Source organism: Neofelis nebulosa, chromosome 2, assembly GCF_028018385.1.
Source record: "Neofelis nebulosa isolate mNeoNeb1 chromosome 2, mNeoNeb1.pri, whole genome shotgun sequence".
Classification (NCBI taxonomy): domain Eukaryota; kingdom Metazoa; phylum Chordata; class Mammalia; order Carnivora; family Felidae; genus Neofelis; species Neofelis nebulosa.
In genome coordinates this window covers 129,093,641-129,108,594 of record NC_080783.1, presented here as the reverse complement: position 1 = coordinate 129,108,594, position 14,954 = coordinate 129,093,641, and the positions used below count along the sequence as shown (strand labels likewise).

The 14,954-nt window shown below is 37.7% G+C and overlaps 1 protein-coding gene across 7 annotated transcripts in view; it reads right to left on the bottom strand.

The window, feature by feature from the left end:
* Nucleotides 1–14,954, bottom strand: part of WDR47 (WD repeat domain 47) — a 69,943-nt gene that overhangs the window by 30,151 nt on the left and 24,838 nt on the right. For 3 of the 7 annotated variants that reach the window (XM_058716325.1, XM_058716324.1, XM_058716323.1), the window contains 3 exons: nucleotides 13,855–13,960; nucleotides 10,376–11,178; nucleotides 5,538–5,664 (listed from right to left, as the gene is read on the bottom strand). In XM_058716325.1, the coding sequence (XP_058572308.1) occupies nucleotides 5,538–5,664; nucleotides 10,376–11,178; nucleotides 13,855–13,960 (1,036 nt within the window). Of the gene's footprint in view, nucleotides 1–5,537; nucleotides 5,665–10,375; nucleotides 11,179–12,881; nucleotides 13,226–13,854; nucleotides 13,961–14,954 lie in introns of those variants that run through there. The other 4 variants (XM_058716326.1, XM_058716327.1, XM_058716328.1 and 1 more) reach the window with 4 other exon arrangements.

The window sequence follows — 14,954 nt, the reverse complement described above, 5'->3', positions numbered from 1 at the left end:
TGTAGCTACTGTAGCTTTGTGGCTTTGCAATCATGAACTGTGTGTGAGTCCTCCAACTTTGTTCTTTTTAAAGATTGTTTTGGCTATTCAGGACACATTACAACTCCATATGAACTTGAGTACTGGCTTTTCATTGCTGCAAAAAAGGTTGCAGAATTTTTTTAAAGGAATTACATGAAATCTGTAGATCATATTGGAGAGTACTGACAATATTAAGTTTCCCTATGTGTGAACACAGGATATCTTTCTATTTATTTAGATCTTTTAAAATTACTTTCAGCAATGTTTTATAGATTTCAGCATACAAGTTTTTCACCTCCTTGGTTTAATTTATTCCCAGGTATTTTATCCTTCTATATGCTATTGTAAATGGAACTGGTTTCTTAATTTCCTGTTCAGATTGTTCAGTGTTGGTAGTATAGAACCACAACTAACTCTTATTGTTGCTCTTGTACCCTGTAACTTTGCTAAACTTGTTTGTAAGCTCTAGTAGCTTTCTTATGAATTCTTTGGGATTTTCTATAAACAGGATCATGTCATCTGTAAATGGAGATAGTTTTACTTCTTTCTTTCCAATCTGGGTCGGCTTTTGATTCTTTTCCTTGTCTAATCTCTCTAGCTACAACTTCCAGGAAATGCTGAATAGCAGCGGTAAAAATAGGCATCCTTGTCTTTGTTCCTGATCTTAGGGGAAAGCTTTTAGTTTTTCCCCAATGAGTAAGAGGTTAGCTTGGGTTTTTCATAAATGAACTTTACCATGCCAAGGAAATTCCATTTTATTGTTAGTTTTCTGAGAGCTTTTATCATGAAAGAGTGTCTGATTTTGTCAAATGCCTTTTCTGCATCAATTGACATGGTCAGATTTTTTTTTGTCCATTATCCTACTAATGTGACATACTACATTGATTGATTTATTTAATGTTGAACTAACCTTGTACTCTGGGATAAATTCACTTGGTCAGGGTACATAATCCTTTGAATATACTGATGAATTTAGTTTGCTAGTATTTTGTTAGGGTTTTAGTTTCTATTCATGAAAGAAATTGGTCTGTAGTTTTCTTTTTCTTCCTTTTTTTTAAAGTTTATTTAGTGTGAGGGGCACCTGGGTGGCTTAGTTGGTTAAGTGTCTGATGTCAGCTCAGGTCATGATCTCACAGTTTGTGGGTTCAAGCCCTGCGTGAGGCTCTGGGCTAATAGCTCAGAGCCTGGAGCCTGCTTTGGATTCTGTGTCTCCCTCTCTTTCTGCTCCTCCCTGGCTTCTGCATTCTCTCTCTCAAAAATAATACACATAAAAATTTATTTTGAGAGAGAGACAGTGTGTGAGTGGGAGAGGAGACAGAAGGAGGAGAGAATCCCAAGCAGGCCATCAGCACAGAGCCTGACACAAGGCTCAAATCCATGAACCATGAGATCATGATCTGAGCTGAAATCAAAGAGTCAGACCTTAACCGACTGAGCCACCCAGGCTTTAATTTTCTTTTCTTGTAATGTCTTCATCTGGCCTTGGTATTAGGGTAATGCTAGCCTCACAGAATGAGTTAGGAAGTATTCCTTCTTCTTATATACTTTTAGAAGATTTTGAGAAGGACTGATGTTAACCCTACCTTAAATGTTTGGTAGAATTCATCCATAAAGCCACCTGATTCTGGATTTTTCTTTGTTGGAAGGTTTTTGATTACTGATTCAATCTCTACTCATTGTAAGTTTGTTGAGATTTTCTATTTCCTCTTGAGTCAGCTTAGGTAATTTGTGATTTCTAGGAATTTGTCCATTTCAACTAGGTTATCTAACTTGCTGGCTTACAGTGGTCATAGTATTCTCTTATAATCCATTTTATTATTGTAAGGTTGACAGGAAAGTCCCCAGTTTTATTTCCGATTTTACTTGTGTCTTTTCTCTCTCTTTTTTTTTTTTTTTTTTTGGTTAGTCTAGCTAAGGGCTTGTCAATTTTGTTAATCTTTTCAAAGAATCAACTTTTGATTTTATTGATTCTCTATTGTTTTCCTTTTCTCTATTTTATTTATCTCCCCTCTAATCTTTATTACTTCCTTCTGCTAAAATTTGTTTTTCTTTTTTCTAGTTCCTCAAGGCATAAAGTTAGGTTATTACTTTGAGGACTTTATTCTTCTTCTTTTAAATTTTTATTTACTTATGGGGCACCTGGGTGGCTCAGTCAGTTAAGTTGGCTCAGTCTGACTTCAGCTCAGGTCATGATCTCACAGTCCATGAGTTTGAGCTCACATTGGGCTCTATGTTGACAGCTCAGAGCCTGGAGCCTGCTTTGGATTCTGTGTCTCCCTTTCTCTCTGCCCCTTCCTCACTTGTACTCTCTCTCTCAAAAATAAACAAACATTAAAACACTAAAAAAAAAAGTTTTATTTATTTTGAGAGGGGAGGGGCAGAGAGAGAGGAAAGAGAGAATCCCAAGCAGGCTCCATGCTGTCAACACAGAGCCCAAATCAGGGCCCAATCTCATAGACTGTGAGATCATGACCTGAGCCAAGATCAAGAGTTGGATGCTTAACCAACTGACCCATCCAGGTACCCCTTTTCTTTTTTAATGTAAGCATTTACAGGCATAAATTTCCCCTGAGCACTGCTTTTGCTGTATCTCATCAATTTGGAACGTTGTATGCTTTGGTATGTTGTATATTCATTTTTATTAGTTTCTAGGTATTTTCTAATTTCCCTTGTGATTTCCTTTTTGACCCACTGGTTATTTAAGAGTGTGTTAATTTCTACACATTTGTGAATTTTCCAATTTTCCCTCTGTTATTAATTTCTAGCTTCATCCCATTATGGTCAGAGAAGACACTTCACGTGATTTCAATTTTTTAAAATTTATTGAGATTTGTTTTGGGTCCTAATATATAGTCAATCCTGAAAAATGTGTATTCTGCTATTGTTGAAGTGTTCTTTTTTTTGTTAGTATCACTTTATTTACATATTTGTATTCAGATATTGTTAGTATTCACATATTCACAAAACAAGTTACAAACACTTGGAATACTATCACTGACCTGAGGGCCTAAGAAAACAACTTCCTCTAAAAAGACTGATACAGGCACCTCTGGGTAAAAAAAAAAAAAAAAAAAAAAAAAAAAAAAAAAAAAGGTGCACTGGGGCACCTGTGTGGCTCAGCTGGTTGAGCGACCAACTTCAGCTCAAGTCATGATCTCGCAGCCTGTGGGTTCAAGCCCTGCATCAGGTTCTGTGCTGTAAGCTTGGAGCCTGGAGCCTGCTTTGGATTCTCTGTCTCCCTCTCTCTCTGTCCCTAACCTACTCACATTCTGTCTCTGTCTCAAAAATAAACAAACATTGGGGCGCCTGGGTGGCGCAGTCGGTTGAGCGTCCGACTTCAGCCAGGTCACGATCTCGCGGTCCGTGAGTTCGAGCCCCGCGTCAGGCTCTGGGCTGACGGCTCGGAGCCTGGAGCCTGTTTCCGATTCTGTGTCTCCCTCTCTCTCTGCCCCTCCCCCGTTCATGCTCTGTCTCTCTCTGTCCCAAAAATAAATAAAAAACGTTGAAAAAAAAAAAATTAAAAAAAAAAAAAATAAACAAACATTAAAAAAAAATTTTTTTTAAAAAGGTGCATCCTCTAAAGCAACAAAATTGTTGGAGTATTCTACAGATGTCTGTTAGGTCTAGTTGGTTTATAGTGTTGTTCAAGTACTTTGTATCCTTATGGATCTTCTGTTTAGATGTTTTATCCATTATAGTAGGTAGGGTATTGAAGTCTCCAACTATCATTTCTCCCTTCAACTCTGCCAATGTTTGCTTCATAGATTTTGGGGTTCTACTGTTTGGCACATATTCACACATATTTTTAAATATATTAAAAAAACTTTTTTTTAACTTTTATGTTTATTTTTGAGAGAGAGAGAGAGAAACAGAGTGCAAGTGGGGGAGGGACAGAGAGAGGGAAGACATAGAATCTAAAGCAGACTTCAGGCTCTGAGCTGTCAGCACACAGCCTGATGTGGGGCTGGAACCCATGAACCGTGAGATCACAACCTGAGCCGAAGTCGGACACTTAACTGACTGAGCCACCCAGGCGCCTCTTAAAGTTTTTTTTTTTAATCTTTACTTATTTTTGAGAGAGAGAGAGTGTGTGAGAGGGAGAGGGACAGAGAGAGAAGACACAGAATCTGAAGCAGGTTCCAGGCTCTGAGCTATCAGCACAGGGCCCAACACAGGGCTTGAACTCACAAACCATGAGATCATGACCTGAGCTGAAGTTGGATGCTTAACTGACTGTGCCACCCAGGCGCCCCTATATTTTTAAGTTTATTTATTTTGAAAGAGAGAGCATAATCAGGAAAAGGGCAGAGAAAAAGAGAGAGAGAGAGAGAGAGAGAGAGAGAGAGAGAGAGAATGAATCCCAAGCAGGCTCTGCACTGTGAGCACAGACCCAACACAGGGCCCAAACCTACCAACTGTAAGATCATGAGCTGAGCCAAAATCAAGAGTTAGACACTTAACCACTGAGGCACACAGGTGCCCCTTATATGTATTTTTAACAATAATTTTTCTGCTTCATTCTTAATATTTGGTTGAAAACAAAAAAATTTATTGAACGTTTTAAAACTACCTCTTCATTTCTTCTAAGTGGCATAATATATAAGATAAAATTTATAATCTCCTTCATAATACAATTTCCTTTCTAAAACACCAGAGAAAAATAATTTAGAACTCTAAAGACTTGGATAAAAATGGCGCCTGGGTGGCTAAGCAGGTTAAGCATCCGACTTCGGCTCGGGTCATCATCTCACAGTTCATGAGTTCGAGCCCCACGTTGGGCTCTGTGCTGATAGCTCGGAGCCTAAAGCATGCTTCGGATTCTGTGTCTCCCTCTCTCTCTGCCCCTCCCCTGCTCAAACTCTGTCTCTCTCGTTCAAAAATAAATAAATATTAAAAAAGAAAGACTTGGATAAAAGTATTTTCTATTACAAATGTCATTTCTGAGGTGCCTGGGTGGTTCAGTCAGTTAAGCATCCGACTTTGGCTCAGGTCATGATTTCACAGTTCATGAGTTTGAGCCCCGCGTCAGGGTCTGTGCTGACAGCTCAGAGGTCCGTGCTGACAGCCCAAAGCCTGGAGGCTGCTTCGGATTCTGTGTCTCCCGCTCTCTCTGCTCCTCCCCTGCTCACTCTATGTCTCTCCTCTCAAAAATAAAAAATAAAAAAATTTTTTAAAATGTCATTTCTTGTTCATTACATCTAATCAGTAAAATATAGAGCATACCAAGCTACCCACATTTAATGTGAGTTCAATTACTTGAGTCTTGAAATATGTAAGATTAATGTAAACTGTGGTATTTTTAGATTGCTAATAAATTCACCTGTTAAAAATTCTCCAAAATACATGACAACTAAAGATACCATATATCCTTAAGGGAGAAAATGACTTAATAAGTCTAGATATTCTCTCACCTACTCTCAAATATTAAAAAATTCCATTTACATTTACTCAAGCAAACACTATTATTTCTTACAAAGAGAACAACTCTAAAAGACACTAGATGTATTAAATTATACCTCATTTTTTTCTTGCTTAGCTGGTCCTGGATTCTGTGCTCCATTTGCAGGTTCTTTTTCTGAAACTGAACTCTGGCCCAGGACTTCACTGCTTATAGGCCGCTGTGCCTCAACAGGTGTATCACTTCTTCCAGAAAAGTGCAAAAAACAAAAAGGAAGAGGTGGGAGTGAAGGAAAAGATATTTCAGAGAAATTTTAATTAAAACAATGACTATTTAGTCTAAATTTTACCAAATGTTCAAAAATAGATTTTTTAATTTTCCTTTCTTAAGTGTATATATAAGGTGTTTTTTCTTTTTTTAATAGAATATGCCTATAATGGAAGAGCACTGGATTATTAAGCAAGGAGGGTAGGGGGTCCAGTCTAAAACAAGATTTGTGGTCTTTGGAAAATCACTTACATTCTCTGTGGCTCAGCTTCATCTATAAACTGAACTGAATAATAAGCTGGATGACCTAATGCCTAAATTCTCTTTATGAATCTTAATCTGTGATTCTGTTACCCAAACATTAATTTTTCCCCTCCAATATGTTTCAACAAAAATTTAAAAACTGTTTATTAAAAGGCTTTCTTTGGTTTATTTGCACTTAACATAAAAGCTAAACATACATGTTTCCAGTATTTTTAATGTATACTAGTTAGTGAGCTTAACATCTCTGTCAGGTTGTTCCTAATATTCTTCTAAACACTAGCAATTTCTACTTTTTGTAGTTATTCTGTTCAAAATTTTTAATAACTAACATCATCCAAAAATGATGAATACCTCAGACACTTACACAGATAACCTGTTGGCACAAGGCACCATGGGAATATATACAAAAGTAAAATGACCTCTGCCTTGAAGGAATTTGATTATGAGAGGGCTTCATAATGGCCTCTCCAGGTAGAGTATGTAATACATAACAAATTACAGTTGTAGAGGTCAGGAAGCAGAGCTAAATAGTCATCTTCACAAAGGCACCATTGGTCAGAAGCTTTCTAACTGATAAGTACCTCAACATACATATATACACATGCGCCCAGAAGAGGAAGGAGAAAGACTTGGAGAAGTTTTCAGGACCAATCTCTGCTGTAACCTGCTAATGCCCATAAGAAGCCCAATTTTATGCCCACAAGATAGATTTAATAAGAGTTATTAACTATATATAAAATAAAATGACCTTCATAATGTAACATTTAATTTTGCAATCTATACATTTCCATATGTATTGTCTCATTTAACTTGCACAGTAACTTGTGAAATAGGTTGTAACTCTCATTTCACAGATGACGAATAAAGTTATTTTCCTAAAATTGCATAGCCAGTAAATAAAGGGTTTCAATCTAGATTGTCAGGTTCCAAATCCAATGCTGATTCATTCCTGAGATGTTTTTGGGTTGGATTTTTTTGTTTGTTTGTTTTTTGTTTGGTTGGTTTCTTTTTTTTTTGCCATTTAATTTTGAGACCATTACACTGAATAGCCAAAGCTTATATTTTTTTCAACAGATTTTTCTTCCTTTTTTGTTTGGAGTTTGTTTATGTTTGAGTGAAAAACTATCTTTACAAAACCCACACTCTCTTATAAACCCTTCTTTTGTGTTTTATCTTCTTGTTCACCATAGTAATTCCATCACTGTATCCCCGGAATGCAGCATGACGCTAGCAGAGGAGACACTCAAAATATTTTTAAACAAATACTGACTTCAAACGTATATCACCACAAATAAGAGGTTTCTTCAAGTGGCATCTTCAAGATAATTGTGTAATAATCTTACCAATATTTTTAAATTACACCTAAAATATTTTTAAGTTTATTTATTTTGAGACAGAGAGAGGCAGAGGGGGAGAGAGAGAGGCAGACGGGGAGAGAGAAAGAAGCAGAGGGGGAGAGAGAAAGAGAGAGAGAATGAGAGAGAGAGAGAAGGAGAGAGAGGGAGAGAGAATGAATATCCCAAGCAGGCTCCACACTATAATAAGCACAGAGCCGGATGCAGGGCTCAAACTCACAAACCGTGAGATCATGACCTGACCCAAAATCAAGAGCTGGGCACTTAACTGAGCCACCCAGGTACCCCACACCTAAGATAATTTTAAAAACAAGGTCAACTTTTTCCAAAGTAAATTTTTATACTTTATCCACAGCACAGTAGCTTACCTATAGCATGCTATTAGCAGCCCTTTTGACATATTGTCTTTACCAGGAGTATGACACTCAGAAGGGGGGAAATCTGTATTTACTAAGCACCACGCACATGCTTGCCACTCTGCTAGGAACTTTATCTCACTTTGCAAGTCAACACCCTATTTTTATACAGATGATCACTTAGGCTCAGAGAGACTAAGTAATAATGGTCCCAAGGTCACACAACTAGTAAATGGCAAACTCTTGCTCAAGTCCAAGTCTGACTCCAAAGACCATTCATTATTCCACACTGCTTTGCCTCTTAAGTCTTCCAATTTCACAGGCATGACAGATATTTTCTTGGTTATGCTACTGCTCAGCTAGTAACACATGTATTACTCACATTTTAATATGTCACATTTTACCTCTCTACTTATTCTATAATGGTCTAGTAGCTTATACTCCACTTCTTTCTGTCTTTAGTCATTCCTCAATTTCTACTACTCCTTTACATAGGCAACAGCACATGTAGAGTCAGAACTGGATAGATTTTTGTGTCTCTTTTCTTTAGAAAGACCATCCCTTTGTGGGAACGCAAACTGGTACAGCCACTCTGGGAAACAGTATGGAGGTTCCTCAAAAAACTAAAAATAGAACTGCCCTACGACCCAGCAATTGCACTACTAGGTATTTATCCAAGGGATACAGTTGTGCAGTTTCGAAGGGACACATGCACCCCCATGTTGATAGCAGCACTATCAACAATAGCCAAAGTATGGAAAGAGCACAAATGTCCATCGATGGATGAATGGATATATACACACACACACACACACACACACACACACACACACACACACAATAGAGTATTACTCGGCAATCAAATAGAATAAAATCTTGCCATTTGCAACTACATGGATGGAACTAGAGGGTATTATGCTAAGTGAAATTAGTCAGAGAAAGACAAGTATCATATGACTTTACTCATATGAGGACTTTAAGAGACAAAACAAATGAACATAAGGGAAGGAAAACAAAAATAATACAAAAACAGGGAGGGGGACAAAGCATAAGAGACTCATAAATATGGAGAACAAACAGAGGGTTACTGGAGGGGATGTGGGAAGGGGGATGGGCTAAATGCATAAGGAATCTACTCCTGAAATCATTGTTGCACTATATGCTAATTTGGATGTAAATCAAAAAAAATTAAATTAAGAAAAAAAGAAAGACAATCCCTTTGGTGTACAAGTCCAAACATTATACTGACGAAGAAGTTCCAATCATCTTACGTACCCAGAAGAATATCAACAGTTCTCCTCAGAAGAATATCAACAGTCCCTTAGGAATTGAAGCCCAACATACCAGACAATGAAAATTTTCTTTAAAGAGATTGGAAAGTCCAAGAAAAGTTTAAGATAGTCTCTACCAATGTTCAAGACTCTATTCCTTTGGGATTTAGATAATAGGATCCTTCGATATTAAGTTATACTCATCCATTTTCATTACTAGATATCATCTCTATCTTTCAAGTAGAGCAATAAGATGACTCTTAAGTCACCCTACGCTTGGGGTGCCTGGGCAGCTCAGTCAGTTAAGCATCCAACTCTTGATTTCAGCTTAGGTCGTGATCTCGTGGTTTATGAGTTTGAGTCCCGTGTCAGGCTCTGTGTGCTGACAGTGCAGAGCCTGCTTTAGATTCTCTTTCTTCCTCTCTCTCTCTGCCTCTTCCCTACTCATAGTATCATACTTCATAGTATCAACTCTGAGTATAGGAAACCAGCCATATGTCCCAGTGGTTTTCCTAGAAAGTGAGGGAAGAACTTTTCTAACTCTTGAAATAAAGAACCGCTAACCAGGAAATTATTATTTCATGCCAAGTTTGAAAGAAAAACTGAGTGCTGGCTTTAACACTTATTTCCTTCATGTATATTAAGAGTTACTAGAGGGATGCCTAGGTGGCTCAGTCGGTTAAGCATCTGACTCAGGCTCAGGTCATATCTCATAGTTCGTGAGTTTGAGCCCTGCATCGGGCTCTGCACTGACACTGTGGAGCCTGCTTGGGATTCTTTTTCTCTCCCTCTCTCTCTGCCCCTTCCTATTTGCTCTCTCAAACTAAATAAATAAACTTAAAAAAAAAAAAAGGAGTTACTAGAAAAAATAATCAGAGTGGAAATAATCAGAGATTTTTACACACATACATTCAACACTATTTACTATTCAGTACTATTCATATAGGAGAAAAAAGTGGAAATAATCTGCTATCCTATGATGAGGAATTAGGTAAAATTATGATACAGTCATACAGTGGAATACTGCATACATCATTAATCATTTATCCCAATAAATGTTTAAAAATACGGGAAAGTATTCAAGATCAAATTTTAAAAAGCAAATTATGTGAATATATATAGTACATTCCCAATCTTTAAAAATGTATTCATAGAAAAAAGACATCATCGAAGTGTGAGATTACAAGGGATTTTAATTCTCATATTTATACTCTCCTCTATTTTCCAAAATGTCTTCAATGCACATCCATTGCCTTTATAATAAGTAAAATAATAATACAGGATATAAAAATATTCTCATTGATAATTTTAATTATCAAAATTTATTTCAGAAATGCTTTATAAAGTTTAAGGACTAACTTTCAACTAAAGGGACTTGAACATTAAACACACACACAATCTCACACTTTGAATAATTTCTAATTTTTATGAGGAAATACTTACCGTTCAGGGGATTCTTCATAAATACTGTGACATTCTGTATTCTCAAGCATGAGACTTCTACTGAGGTTTTGTACCCCTGGATAATGAAAGTTAGCAAAGGAGTGTGACATTGGAGACGTTTTGTTTCCAAGGTCTGAGATTCTCTTATCATGACTGGTTAGGCCACAAGTGAGGCCATCTAAAGCAGGATTCAGAGAGCGGGTCATATAGGCGTCAGCTGATTGAGGCCTTCTCATTGGAGACGATGGATAGGGAGAAAGTTTGCTGATAAGAGGAGTCAAAAGATCAGCGTATGCAGCTTTTGTAGGTTTCAGAAGTTTGTCAACATGAATATTAAGCATTTTCTGTTCAAAAGCACAAGAGAAGACAGAAGATGGGAGATTCTGAAGCCATGACAATAAACTCAGATCCAAGTCATCACAACCATTACCACATAAAAGGTCAATGCCAAGAAGTACTTCACTTTCTGTAATTTCTTCTCCAGTTGCTTTACTTTGACAAAATTCTACACAGCATTCATAAAGTAGGCCCTTCATTACAAGCTGAAATAAACGATTGTTACTTGCTTTAAACCCAGCCTCACTTAGCTTCCTATCAGCAGGGATGAATTCTGCAACCATGACACAAGCCTCTTCAAAACAGTGAACTCGTGCAGTGCTTGGATTCCAGTCCTTAAATTCAGCATGATTGGTCAGACGAGGCAAAGTCAAAAGCAAACAGAGCTTGCTGTAATCATCTTTAGAAGGACAGTACTCTTCTAGGGCATGCAAACATTGCACAGCTTCTTGCATGGTAAATTCCAGCTGTAAGAAAAATATAAGTGATCACTACAAAGAAAGATGCTGTGAGATATGAAAACAAGAGTATTTTAATCAAATACATTTAATCAAACGTTTTATAAAATATTTTATAAAATGTTTTAAAAAATATTTAATCAAATATTTTATAAGCTTTCATAAACTTTAATTGCAAAAGGATAAACTCTAGTGTCACAGAGTACTCATATAATTTGCAGGCTATGTAACAACTCTAAAGTCAGGAGCTAAAATGTTTTTTCACTATTAAAACAAAAATATGAAATAATTTGGTTACTTAGCAAATTAAACTCTTACTATAAGAATAGCGTTGGGGGCACCTGGGTGGCTCAGTCGGTTAAGCGTCCGACTTCAACTCAGGTAATGATCTCACAGTTTGTGGGTTCGATCCTGTGTCCCACAGGCCTGGAGCCTGCTTCAGATGCTGTGTCTCCCTTTCTCTCTCTCTGCCCTTCCCCCACTTGTGCTCCCTCTCTCTCTCTCAAAAATAAGTAAACATTAAAAGATATTAGGGGTGCCTGGGTGGCGCAGTCGGTTAAGCGTCCGACTTCAGCCAGGTCACGATCTCGCGGTCCGTGAGTTCGAGCCCCGCGTCAGGCTCTGGGCTGATGGCTCGGAGCCTGGAGCCTGTTTCTGATTCTGTGTCTCCCTCTCTCTCTGCCCCTCCCCCGTTCATGCTCTGTCTCTCTCTGTCCCAAAAATAAATAAAAAACGTTGAAAAAAATAAAAATTAAAATTAAAAAAAGATATTAAAAAAAATAGTGTTCTAGGGATGCCTGGGTGCTGGGTGGCTCAGTCAGTTAAACACAAACTCTTGGTTTCAGCTCAGGTCATGATCTCACAGTTCGTGGGATGGAGCCCTGAGTCAGGCTCCGTGCTGTCAGCGGATTCTCTCTCTCTCTCTCTCTCTCTCTCTCTCTCTCTCTCTCTGCCCCTCTTCCACTAGCACTCTTTCTCTCTCAAAATAAATAAGTAAACATTTTTTTAAAATATTGTTCTAGTTCAGGCTTTGGACTATCATTCTCAAATATATAATTTTTTAAGGTCAAGATAATTGAGCACTCTAGAAATGAAAACTGAAGCATGCCAATATTCAATGGTTTATGTAGCTTGCTATCACTCCAGCTTACCCAAAAAGCAAAAAAGTCATTCTTAAACTTGCTGTAGGAGAAATTTGTGTGGGGAAAGAAAGCAAATTGGGGGCGGGGGGGGGGGGTGGAACTCTACAGTTCATTTACTACAAAAATAGTATGTGAGGTGCCTGGGTGACTCAGTCAGTTAAATGTCTGACTCTTGATTTTAGCTTAGGTCATGATCTTATGGTCATGAGATTGAGTCCCATGTTGGGCTCCATGACAGGTGTGGAGCCTGCTTAATATTCTCTCTCCGCCCCCATCCTTTGTCCCTCCCTGACTCATGCTCTCTCTCTCTCTCAAAGACAAAACAAAACAAAACAAAAAACCTAGTATGAAGACAGAACAAAGAAAGCTTAGCTGAGAGAAAAATTACAGTAATTTGTATACTGAATATTATCTTAAATCATAAGCTTTTAATGATGTAAGGAATCTCAGAGTTTATGGAATTCACCTTTCTTTAGCTTACATATGGGAAAAGTTAGGGAGCAGATTTAACTAAAGTAATTCAGATGGTTAATGACAAAGACAAAGTAAAAATTAAGTCTTTTGACTTACAGTGTTCTTTTCAAATTTAAACATCACTGTGGGGGCAACTGGGTGACTCAGTGGGTTAAGCATCCGACTTCAGCTCAGGTCATGACCTAACAGCTGGAGTTTGAGCCCTGCATCAGGCTCTGTGCTGACAGCTCAGAGCGTGGAGCCTGTTTCAGATTTCTGTGTGTGTCTCTCTCTCCCCCCGCCCCCACTCATGTTCTGTCACTCTCTCTCAAAAATAAATAAACATTAATAAATTTCAAAAATTAATAAATAAAATAACCATTACTGTCTGGCAAACATTTCTCTTACTATATATGAAAGTTCTCATTGTAATATCTTTTGAGTTTATTTCAATGAACACTTACTTACTGGCACTTAATAAGTTTCCTTGGTTTGGGATATAACAATACTATAATTAAAACTTTAAAAATAACTCTCTAATCAAAAAAACCCTTAGTATCTTTAAATTTGAATTGTCATAAAGACACACATATTTTATCAAAAACCACCTCTGTTGTTGTACTGATCATTGGGGTATTGTATGTAAGCGATGAATCACTGGATTCTATACCTGAAACTAATATTACACTGTAAGCTAACTAACTGGAATTTAAATAAAAACTTGGAGGGAAAAAAAAAACACCTCTGGATCAATGTAAATACTGAAAAAACAAAACGAGGAAGTAAACATAATCCACTTCTGGGATAAAAAAAGAAGCAATGATGTAGAATCTTCAAGTCAAACATCTACTGTAATCTAAATCACCTTAAACAGGAAAAGCACACACTCTCCAACCAGCCAGCCATTCATTTATAGTCTGTGTCTAAATCTTGGAACAAGTTCAGAAGCATTATAGATTGAAAGTACTCCAGCTGCAAAAGAGTAGATCTTATTCCATCCCAGCTCATAAAAACTTTGAAAACTCATGATACTAATCTTTTGTTTTAGTAAATAAAATACTTATGACTGAAACAAGACTATAGCGCAAACCTTCAGGAATAAAAATCTTACATGCTGGGGCTCATCTTCTGCTGACATTGCATTGTTAACACACAAGGCTTCTAAAAACTTCTGCTTCAGGATAATATAACGAAACCTGTGAAAAATAAAATACAAAACATTAAAATGATTAAAAAGCCGAGTTACGACAAAGTCAAAGATTGGAAATGAAACCCAGGTTCTTAGAGCAAAACAGACCAAGTTTGTCTTAAAGGGCTAATTATTCCTCTAAAAAAAGATTTTTAAGAAAAATTAATTTTCCAATGTCTCATAAATCAAATGCCCTTTTAAGTTACTATAACCACCTTTGCTTTCAAAAAATTATTTTTTTAATGTTTATTTTTGAGAGAGAGCAAGTGTGCGCACACACGCGCACGTGCGCGCGCACACACACACACACACACACACACACACACACACACACGCATGTACACAGGCAAGCTGGGGAGGGGCAGAAAGAGAGGAGGACAGGGGATCCAAAGTGGGGTCTGTGCTGACAGCAGAGAACTCAAGGTGGGGCTTGAACTAACAAATCATGACCTGAGCCGAAGTTGGATGCATAACGAACTGAGCCACCCAGGTGGCCCTGCTTTCAAAAAATTCTTAAAATTTGGGGCACTTGGAGCATCTGACTCTTGATTTTGGCCTAGGTGAGGATCTCGCAGTTCATGAGTCTGAGTTCTATGTCAGGCTCCACACTGACAGTGCGGAGACCGCTTGGGATTCTCTCTCTCCCTCTGCCCCTCCCCTGCTTTCTCTCTCTCAAAAATAAACAAACTTTTAAAAAATTCTTAAAATTCTTAAATTACTATTTTTTTAAAATTTTGTTTTAACATTTGTTCATTTTTTTGAGAGATGGAGACAGAGCATGAGTGGGGGAGAGGCAGAGAGAGAGGGAGACAGAATCTGGAGCAGGCTCCAGGCTCTGAGCTGTCAGCACAGAGCCCAACGTGGGACTCGAACCCACAGACTGCAAGACGACCTAAGCTGAAGCTTAACCAACTGAGTCACCCAGGCGCCCCAAAATTCTTAAAATTCTTAAAAGCTTATCACATTGAAGCCACAATTAAAATAATTTCAGTAAGTAAATA